Genomic DNA, 11,728 nt, shown 5'->3' with positions numbered 1-11,728 from the left:
AATTCCAATCAAACCACTTGCATTGGTTAGTTGACGTCCTAACCTCTCCAAAAACCTATATAAGCTACATAATTACCTTGATCTTCAAGATCATTTATGCCTTGTATAAACCCTTCGAAAACTAAAACATCTTAAAACAAAACCGTGGCTGACTAAACTCCTAAGGCCTTAAATAATTAATCCAAATAAAATCACTATTTTTTTAAGTGTTACCATTTTTTTTTTTTAAAGTATTACACATCTCTATATGGAAAAAAACTTTAACTTATTACTTTTCAATAAAATATTAACCACACTATCTAACTTTTACATTTTTTTAACATTTCTCTTAAGGGGTTAATCTCGCCTACATTTTATTTTAATGGGCATATCGTTTTAATCAGGGATAGTAACCATTAAGGTCCTGTTTGGTAAAAGTAGCGGTAACGGGTAGCTTTTCGCGGTCGAGTAGTGGGTAGCTTTTAAGATAGCGAGTAGCGGTCAATTAGCAGTGGGTAGAGGTTAGCTGTCAAAGTAATTGTTGATAGTATGAGTGTTTGACAAAAGTAGCGGTTGCAACGCTAAAATATATCAAAATTCATATAAATATTGTTTTAAAAGTAATAAAAATTTGTCAAACGCTACCCGCTACTTCTAAACGCTTCTATTTTTAACGTTTAAGAAAAGCTACCTAAATGCTACCTTGCCAAACACTCTTAAATTTTTTTCTAATAGTGTTTTGACTAATCAAAACGCTAACCGCTATCTCAAACGCTACCACCAAATAGGGCCTAAATAGGCATTAGTATAATCTATAATGGGACTGAAAGAATCAACATTTTGAAAAAAAACTAGGGAGGCTAATGAGTGCGATGTGCGCACATAGCTAGTTATGTCTGGAAATCTCTTTCAATTTCTTTTATGTCAAAACTTTAGTTTCAAATGGTATAAATGTTCAAACACTATTTATAAAAGTTATCTCAAACTTTTTATATGGTAGGAAAAAAAAAGCTACGCTAAGTAAAAACAAAGGGAAAAAAATGTCACACATGTAATTTACATGCATAGGTGGGGGTATAAATGTAAACAATGACGGATCTACATAATCACAAGGGGCCGAATTTTGAGATAAAAATTTAAACTGCATGAAAAATCTATATGTCAAGCTTTGCTTCAATGGTAAAAGAGGAATTTGAGAAGCTTTGTGTTGTGCAGCCAGTAGGATTCGAATCTCAACAATTTCATTGAATTTTTCCTTTTTAAGTATTTTAACCCCTTGCTCTTTGTTCCAAATCAAATTTTCCCTACACTTTATTTTTATACTACATACAAGGTATAAGAAAAGCATTAATATGATTAAAAGTAATTGAAATTTCTCCATTACTCTTAATAATAAAGTTTTTTTTTTCGAATTTACAAATTAATTACGGAGTATGGAGTATTTTATTAACCATATTGGATAATTTAGATATGAATTGGAGTACAAAATATTAGTATTAATTAAAATAAAATAAAATAATTTGATACTTCATTCTATTATATAGTTTTTTTAATTGATATTATTTTGATATGTATAATATATCTTAGCATTGTTTAATTTTTTGAATAAGTTCTCCTTCAATTGTACGAGTTGCGTTCCCTACAACAATTGTATGTTTAACGAAGTGCATGTCAAATCAAATTGTCAAATAATAAGGAGCATAACAATGTACTAACACAATACATTGCATCAAAAAATCACTCAGTTTGTTATTTTGCTAATCGTTTTTAAGGGAATTTTATAATATGAATTGAATCCCTAAAATAAAGTTCGATTTTAATTTAGTTCTAAATATTTTTAAACTATGCGCTATTGCGCTACCCCTGAGTGAAAATCCTAGATCCGCCACTGTATGTAAATAAACATTTTAAAGGATATAGTTGGCATAACACTATTTATAAGTGTTTGGTTAAACTTTTAATAGGGTAGGGAAACAAAACCATTTAGGCTTCAATATTCTAGAGCCCTAAAAACATGGAGACCCTAAGCTTAGGATTTGTTTGCAATGCATCATTTTTTCCAGTTCCTTAAACAAACAAGACCAATATTTATAATTTAAGTTGAATCGTGTAAAAGCCAAAATCCTATTATAAGTAGTATTAAAGGATGATACCACAATACCAAAAGTCACACCATAAAGCTACAAGCTAGTCTCAATAAACTCAAAAAGGTTACAAATCTTGGGATGGGATCGGTTAACTTTCATATGCTACTGAGTACTGATATGGCATTGCTACTAAGTACTGATATAGCATGGCAACAAAGTGTCACCATGACAGAAAAACGTAGAACACCTACTGTGAAGAATACTAATATCACCTTCAGAGTTCATTTAAATTTTTACCAAATTCTCGGAAGTTAGTTGACTTAATGCTCAATGTCCACTCCAATCCCTGATGAGGAAAGATGATCAGTACCACTTCCATTTCCTGTAGACTCTTCTGCAATGATTTCGTCCTTTGAACTTCCAGATTCATTAATTTCAGCAGTACTGCCTTCATCATTATCTTCATGACCCATAGCGGTTCCAGCATCCATGGGATTGGGTGCAAATACTCCAGCATCCATAGATGTATCCTGCAGCTGCATAATACCCACATGATCATCTTAAACAATTATAACCTCATAACGCTAAAGTCTAGTTTCAGACAGCAATATCTGTCATGTAGAAATTGGAAAGAAATATTTAGATAGCTTTTTTTGAACAGTAAAAATTTTGGAGACTACATACCCCCAAATTTTTCAAACTTGCAGTCACATCCTCCTGCTGTTGCTGCAGCGTTGTTCTAAGATCTTGAAATTCCTAAATGAATGGATATTGAGTCATCACAATGATGATGAATAATTAAAGGACAAAAAAAAAAAAAAAAAAAAAAAGGAACCTGAAGAAAAACTTACTGATCGAAGTTGATCTACTTCAACATTCAGAGACTTCCTGAGTTCTACCAACTCCTGAAAACACAGTTTAAAATATGCATAGAATTGTAATAACAAACTTCCGAAAAGGAATACAAAACAAATTCAGCTACAATAGCATGATTAGTCAGAGAAATCTAAAAGAAAGCCCATTGGAGAAAAAAAAGTGAACAATTGTATAAAATTTGAACAGTTCTATAGCAACTCGTAAAGGAATTTTTTTCATAGAAGCATAAATACTTTGCCTTTACAAAGATAACCAGTTAAATATTGTAATGCCAATCATAGTGAATACTGACAGACTGGAACCATTATAATAGCAGCACAATTCTGCTCCACAAATAATTTCAAGAGCTGCAGGATATACAAGTTTCAATATTCAATACTTCGCATCATTAACGACACCAAGACCAAGTCTTTCACACTCCAAGAAAGAGGGACTTATTCATCTAATCTGAAAAGTTTAATTATTCTCTTTTATAAAACATTTTAGCGTTCGCCGCATACTTAAGAGAGTATGGAAAACACAGCAGGAAGGAAACATTAACTAATGCAAAAAAATAATGGTCTCATAGATATATGATAAAAACCATTTGATCCAAATATCAAAATGATCCTCTTTCATATAAGCTCCCTGAGTGTGTATCCTCAAGTAAGCAGCCAATCACCCTTCCTAGTGAGTATTTCAATACATGATTGTATGGCACAAGGCTGTTGTGGTTATTTCCTTCAATATGGCACTTGCAAAAGTAAACCAGAGGGCTGAGCTCATGCTAAACAGCTTCATAACCAAAATTTGAGGAGTGTCATGCCTGACTGCGGAAATTATAGCGCAAACATAAACAGAAGGAACAAATTTATTGGGAAAATTGAAAAACCATGGTTTATTACACTATAAATGTTCTCCCACACACAGTGTAATTGGACTGTAACAACCTGACCCAATGAAAAATATAATAACAAAATAGGTAGTAAGCTATGACAAAAAAACAGGTTAAAACGAGGAGGATGTAAAGGAAGGAAAATTTAACAAAAATAATCCAACCTTTGCTTCATTCTCCCAAAATAATCCAACCTTTTGAGTAACCCTAAATAATCCTAAGTTTACTATTTATTTTCTCCCAGCAACCCCACCAGGTCACCATACCCCTTATAACCGGTTACCATCCACACATGGCACTTCCTAATTGGCCAACTTTTTAATTTTTTATTTTAAAAAAATTTATTTTTAATTCTGAAAATTAAAATAATAATAAAAAAAAACAGAAAAAAAAAAAAGAAAATCTCTCCATCCCCTTCCTGCCTGTTTCTCTCTCCTCTCCCTTCCTCCATTATCACCCCAACACCACACACCACACCATCCACAACCACCACCTAAACCACCTCAACACTCTAACATCACCACAACATCCACGACCAACGCAAACAACACCCACAACCTACGACAGTGCCACAATCAACACCATAAGCAACTATCACCCGCAACACCAACTAACCACCCACGACAAAAAACAAGAAAAAAACCAACCCCTGCTTTTCCAGCCCCATATGATTGAAGACATATGCCCCAATTTGGCCCAAATTCAATTCATAGAGAGAGAAAAAGGAAATTAAATGAGGTTCGATAGGGAGGTAGTAAGTGGAGCTTGATGAGGAAGGGGAGAGGGTGGCAGGTTGGTTCAGGGAGGTGAGGATGGGGTTGCGGGGTCTGGGTATGTGGGGCTGGTAGTTTCGGGATTCGGATAGGGTGGGGCTGGTGGTTTCGGCTAGGTGGGGTTGGGTGGTTTCGAGTCTAGGTAGGAAGGGAAGGGTTATTTCGGGTTTGGGTGGGGTGGGGTAAGTGGTGGTAGTTGAAGTTCAGGTGGTGGTGATGATGGCTGAAGTTCAGAAATGGAGTTGAAGAGGGGAGAAAGAAGGAAGGGAAAAATTAAGGGGGGGAAAAAAAAAAAGTTACCTAAAGTTCAGGTAACCGGTCAAATAAGCTCGTTATAAGAAAATAAATAGTAAACTTAGGATTATTCAGGGTTAATTGAAAAGTTGGATTATTTTGGGAGAATGGAGTAAAGGTTGGATAATTCTTGTTAAATTTTCCTTAAAGGAATTATAATTTAATTGTTCCCTAAATTGATTTAAAACAGACTTAAGAATGTGGGCTATTCAGGAGAAAATATAAGCACTGGTTCTATAAATAATTTTTTTTTGTAATATACACCAACTTTCCCTTTCCACTCCCTTCCCTTAGGTGTCTTCTATCTTCCCTAGGTGATTTACCCTCCCAAATTATCATAATTTTTCCACCATATTTGATTGATTCTTGTCTTTCCCTTTTTTATGCTTCCTTCGTTACCCAAATATTGCAACATTGGGATGAGAAACGGAAATTAAAAGAGGAGAGCAATAGAGAGGAATAAAGATTTAGACTCATGTGATGAAAGGAAAGAAAAGTGAGAAAACATTCGCAAATTGGGAAATGTTGCAATGTTTGTGATACTTCTTAAAATGGTAATTGATGCAATATTTGTGAAACTTCAAGTTTATTTGAAAGTTTTGAACAAATTAACTTTATTTCAGCAATCTTTTAAATCTCACCACATCCAGACTTGTGAAAATACATTCAGTGGCATTTGCAAGATCCGCATAGAGCTAAATCTAACAAAACTCCAAATAGACATCTTCAAACCTGCTCTCACTGCTACTTCAAACCAAACAAAGGAGGTTATTAACCTCAACAATCACTTAGTCATGGAGTTAAGAAGTACATAGTACTCACAATGCATATAAAGGCATGCCTAGGCGTTGAGGACTGACGTAAGGGGTGTCAGTGGATCGAGTAAGTAAAAGACCCGTCCCTCCCTGACCCATTATGGGTCCTGATTTGCAAGGTGGTGGGAAATGAATGGGGGTAAAACTTATGCTCATCAATGGGTGGGGGACGGATAATGAATTGTACTTGCCCAATCCTCATCCCACCCCATACCCACATACATAAATTTTAAAAAAAATGGTACTTTTACACTTATTACAAAAACAAAAACAAAAAAACAAAACCAAATTTAAGTAAAATAAAATAGTAAATATAATACTTTGTAATAGACTTGTAATACAATAAAGAAAAAACAATTATGTGATACAAACATATTAAGTGAACTTTTGTTTGTAAATTATAGTATGTAGTAGAGATTGTATTTTGGAAGCGGGGATTAGGCAGGTCTTGGGCGAAGATTAAGTGGATGGTGGGGTGGAGATGGTGGAGATTAGGTAAGTGTGTTATCTAGGTAAGGGGGTAGGGTGGAGAGGGTTTTGGATTTGTACCTACCGTGTAGAATAGGGATAGATTTTAAGACCGCCGCGGGGATGAGAATGTTAGGTTGGGATAGGATGAGAAGGCCGATATCCACCCCACCCTGTCTCATTCACATCCCTACTAGGCGAAGTGATTTCACTACCTTGATAAAATATTAGATAACTCTTATAAATAGTGTTTGACCAATTATAACCTCTAAAATATTTGTTCACTTAATTTCCTCATTAATGGTAATTGTCTTTTTCCTAACCTTTTACATTTTGGAATAACTTTTATGAATTGTGTTTTGACAATTATACCCTCTAAAATGTTTATTCACTTATTTTCCCTAATAAGTGTTAATTGTCTCTTTTTTTTACTTCTTCAAATTAGTATAAGTACATTTATACCCCAAACAATATTTATTTACATATTTACTTTATTAATACTACCAACAACTATATATGTGACAAAAGGCCAAACCAAAAGAACTTCCCTAACATAGATAGTTATGGCGCACACATTGTGCGCATTTCCCGCCCTAATTTCGTCAAGTTTCTTGGAGTGATGTTCTCTATACAAATTTGACACAAATCTTTAGCAAATCTGAAATATCCTTTATTAGAGCTAAAAAAATTTATGATTATAGTTTTCTACTTAATATTTTTCAATGATTCTTTTTGCGTTGGATCCTAAAACATTATAGTTTCATCCCGTTAATTTTCATGAAATTTTTAAAAGAAACAAACCTACAATAAGGGCAGCAACAACAAATTTTGACAAGAGTTGTAGATGGTATGATAATGTTTTTATAAGATTCATGGAAAAATAGACTTATTAAAACTTACAAGATGATGGAATGGATTTATACTTATAGTAAAGAGAAATATAGATATTATTTGACCTTTGAACTTTACATGGTTTTACTTCAGCATGAGTTGAGACAATATAAGCAAAAGAATCAAATAAATTAGTTGTTCATAGTTACTTAGTAGAAGAAATATCATAATTGAATGTAAGGATTGACGAAGTAAATCTTGACCCCCTAAGGATCTTCATGAAGGAAAATTAAAACTAAATTGTTTCATTATTTGAAACACCTATTGTTGGTGGTTCTTTCACTCAATATTTGAGTTTCAAAGAGGAGAATGAGTTACTAAGTTGTGAATCTCATTTAGTTTTGGCCTAGAACACAGCTATTTGCTAAAGTTAGATTTGAGGGTGAGGCAAAAGCCTTTTCTTTGTTTTATTAATGAAATCCTCAATTTCAATCAACATGAGTAGTCAAGTGCTAAGTTAAAGGATCACTAAATAGTTGAACTTGCAATTCCTAGATCTAATCCTGGTTTTGTGAAGTTGAAGTTGTCGAAGCCTTGGGACCTTCTTTAACCCCATGTCGACAACAAGGTGCCAAATGACTCTATCAAATTGGGCAATCTTAATGCGCCTTATTTGTTAATTGATGATTAAAATACAATCGAGAAGGATTTGAAGATCAATCAACTTTCATTAACCACCGAAAACAAGGTATGGAGACTCCAACGTTTACTTACTCTCTTAGTAAGTGAAAACGGGTGAGTGAATGTAGTTGTTAAGCCATCTTTCAAACATAGGCATTGTTCCCTCCTAAGGCTATTAGACACTTATCTCTCTTGATTCTATTCCCAGAAGCATTTCTTTATAATCACAAGGAGCGGAAAAAAAAAAAAAAAAAAAAAAAAAAAAAAAAGTTAATGTAATTGACAAACCAAAATGTATTGCTAATGAAGTGATTACTAATGATTAGATACGAAGTACATCTTTAGTAAATGAGCAAAGGCTAAGACATGACAATCTTTTATAAAACATATTAGCATTTCAAGTTCTCATTAGCCTTACTTCAAAATAGCTGGCATTGAGTGTAACAAAAAATGAAAATATTGTAAAGTGCACTTTAGCTTGTTCATTATCCTCAATAAGCTTCAATTTAAAAAACCATAAGAGCCTAATATAACTTAAAGCTCAAGAAATATAGTTTTCCATATGCAAGAAAAACATGAAGTACAATTCAGTTGGTTATTTATTAGCTCCAAGTTAGTATTCACAAAAAAGGAGCTTTTGGCTTTCATTGCCAGGGTGTTCAATTGATTTTGCTCTTAAAGTTATTGTATGAGCTACTGGTGGAATCTTTGTTGTTTTGTGAATAATGGATAATTACATTTGTAATAGCAGGTTATAGTAGTTTAACTGCTTTATGCTTCTACCTCGTTCTGAGCTTTTTGGTTTCTCCATTGGAGCAGCATCTAATTTTCTTTCCTCCCTTGATAACAACTCTTGAGGTAACATGTTTTTCTTTCTTTAAAACTAATCATTGAAATATTTCACAATTCAATCTAGGTTTTATTGTTAAATCACTTGTCAATATAAGATTTATCTATGTTTCTTCTAATGTACAATCAAGCCTCCAAAGGAAAGCACACACTTAATGCCTTGGGAAGAATACAAGTGCTTCATCACCGAGACTCAATGAGACTAATTCAAAATTAGTTGCCTAACTAGTGATGCAGAGGCAAATTTAAAACTAGTTTACATGAAGCATTTACATGAACTGGGAAAATGCAGTGGGTGTGTGAAAATCCTTGACTCTTATTGCCTGATAATGATATAACATAGAGATTATTGAGCTTGTTATAGTCTGATAATTATAACATGTAGCCTGATAATTATATAGCATATACTCTTAGTACTGCCTGAAACATCATTAGGGTGATAAAAGCATTAATCAGCAAGAGTTGTAAATGAGAAGTCTGAGAATGCCTATAGAATCAGTTCTGAAGATTTCAGTTAATACCGGTTATATTGGATATTCTCAGGCTAAAGAATGTTCTCAGGCTAGAGAATAGGTTCTGAAATCCTTTTGCTTATCCTAACTCACTTCTTACAAAGGTGGCAAAGTCTCAGTAATGCAATTGATTTCAATTTAATATAATTCACTTGGTACACAGCAATTGTGGCAAAGTCTAAGTAATGCAATAGATTTCAATCGGCATCTGCAGTAATGCAAAAAATGTGTTTTATTTGGATTTAATCCTTGAGCAATGCTTTATTGGTTGTTAACCAAGAACATCACATTCTGTGACAATTGATCATCTTCTGATTACAATTAGAAAGAGACCCTCTTGCTTTGTGAGATTTAGTGTTTACCCATTCGATATTTTATTACAAATTTCATTAATTTCCTCATTTAATAGTCAATACACAAAGATTCTTCCTTGGATTTCTTTCAACTTCAAATTAAAACCTACATCAAGGAGTCTAAGGTCACGGGTCAAATAAGCTTTAATCCACGCCAAGAATGATGATACCCACACCACACCCATCATAAACCATCAACCTGCACTCCTTGCCACCAGCTGTCCCGTAACACCTTGTTGTACTAACTGTCTAACCTACATCACAATCCTCACCTAAACTGCACACACCACACCCAAAAAAAGGCAACACACCAGCCAGTGCACCACAAAACAATACCCATCTCTATTGTCTTCATTCCACACACAACAATAAACCAAGCCTATTCCCTTACAACAATACCCAGCTCTATTGTGTATCCTTCCCACACTGCCACAAGAAGCAACAGCCACAACACTCACCAACTCATGCCCCAACTGTCTTTCAAACACTGCACCACACAACACAATAGCCTAAGCTGCACATCCCACACCAGCCCAACCCAGCACGCACACAGACCCACCAGTCTCACCTATCTTTCCCAATCAGCCACACCCTAAAATCCCATCTCCTAGCTCCCAGCACCAACCCACAAAGCACAGCACCCCTTTGCAGCCACGAGCCACCAACACTAAAACACATAGCCCATACCTTCTCACGCCAACTACTCCATTTCACCCCTACATTTCTTTAACTAGGTCTAAATTATTACTTAATCTTTTGAGAGAAGCTCCTGATTGTGTCCTTTGGAGTACTAAAATTAGACAAACTAAAATCCCAAAGTTCTTTAAAAAGAAGTTCATTCACTATAATACCCCGCTCAAAAGTACAGGAAGGAGTGAAGTACATGTCACTCTTACAAAGAATAACATTTAAATACAAATGGTAAAACATAAGAGTTAAATGTACAAAGTATATGACAATAAAAGTAGACATACGAAGAATAAAAAATAAAAATAAAAAAAATAAAAAAATAAAAAATAAATAAAAAAAAACAGCACAAAATCAATCATGGAATTTGAGGATCATAAAAGCCTAAGTTCCTCAACTTGGACCATGAATTCCGATTGATTTATAAAATAGAACATGGTGAGATCCCAATAGATTTGTTTATATTGTCATATAATCAATTTCCTATGATTTTTACTTATACATAACATCATTTTGGAGACCACGCAAAAGCAAATTGTGCAAACAATTTGGGACAGAGAGAGTAGTTTAAAGTACTCCGCAATTTTTACCTAACCATTTTGTTAATTTTAACATAAAAATGAAGATTGAAGCTTACATTCCGATGGCTCTGAACTTGATTATCTAATTTGGACCTCCAATTTTGCAAATCCTGCACGCAAAAAATAAGAAACAGGAAAGCAAATCACAAACACATCAATCAATCCCAGAAAACATGCAAATCAAGAAAGATATTCACCTGCTTTAAGCCCTGAATCCTACTCAACAACTCTGTCCTCGATTCACTTAGTTCCTAACTCCAAAAACAACGAATTAGTGAAGGGGAAAATGGTCAGAAAATTAAGTACTGCGAATTGAACATCAGAATTTGCAATTTCGATAGGAAATGAGTAAGAATTGCAAAGATTGTCATACCGCAAGTTTAGCAGACTGTGTTAGTGCCGAATTCTCTTTCTTCTGCAAAACAATGAAAGATGGAATCAAATTTTTTTACACAAATTAGGGTTTTTGACTCACTCATTCAGTAAGTAATCCAAAATACATATAGAATAATAGAAAACCCCAAATTTCGAAGAGAGAAAAATCACCAGGGACTCGTTGGAGGAAGTAACATCGGAATTCGCCATTGATGAACTCCAAAGTTTCTGGAGTTATTACTGAATTTCGAGAGAAGTGACAGATATCAACACTGAAACTTAAGGTTTAAGAAATTATCGAAAATGGAGTGATGAAGAAGATGATATTTGGGATAGATGGTGAAATAATTAAGGTTATGGCCAAAGCAAATTCAAAAATTGAATCGGCCGGGAAAACGACGTCGATAAACGCGGGGTCTGTTAAACTGATGACTTTCGACTTTACGAGAGTGTGTTTGTCTGCATGTTTACCATCCAACCCGGTGCTCGATATTAGTACAGTACCATTCTGTAGTCAAAGAAAGTACAAAATTAGACCCGGACAATCGTGTTGGGTTGGTGTAGTTTTGACATTTCTACGTGGAATTGGACTAGATGATGGCTGTCACTACTTACTAGTAGGGATCGCAATGGATCATGGACCCGATTTAGATTTGGTTAAACTCGACCCATATTTTAGGGTCTGAGTCCTTA

The 11,728-nt window shown here is 34.4% G+C and overlaps 1 protein-coding gene across 1 annotated transcript; it reads right to left on the bottom strand.

Moving 5' to 3' along the window:
- Nucleotides 1-2,084: 2,084 nt before the first annotated feature.
- LOC145582175 (uncharacterized) lies at nt 2,085-11,499 on the bottom strand. The gene is made up of 7 exons (XM_081639178.1): nt 11,207-11,499; nt 11,034-11,075; nt 10,858-10,911; nt 10,717-10,770; nt 2,918-2,971; nt 2,751-2,822; nt 2,085-2,602 (listed from the first exon to the last, which is right to left on the bottom strand). Exons 1-7 carry the CDS (start codon nt 11,243-11,245, stop codon nt 2,387-2,389), a joined length of 531 nt encoding a protein of 176 aa, XP_081495304.1. The 5' UTR covers nt 11,246-11,499; the 3' UTR covers nt 2,085-2,386.
- Nucleotides 11,500-11,728: the final 229 nt, after the last annotated feature.

The sequence above is a fragment of the Chenopodium album genome, chromosome 15 (assembly GCF_948465745.1).
Source record: "Chenopodium album chromosome 15, dcCheAlbu1.1, whole genome shotgun sequence".
Taxonomy (NCBI): domain Eukaryota; kingdom Viridiplantae; phylum Streptophyta; class Magnoliopsida; order Caryophyllales; family Amaranthaceae; genus Chenopodium; species Chenopodium album.
The sequence above is the reverse complement of the archived record's forward strand: the minus strand, read 5'-3'. Positions and strand labels throughout refer to the sequence as shown.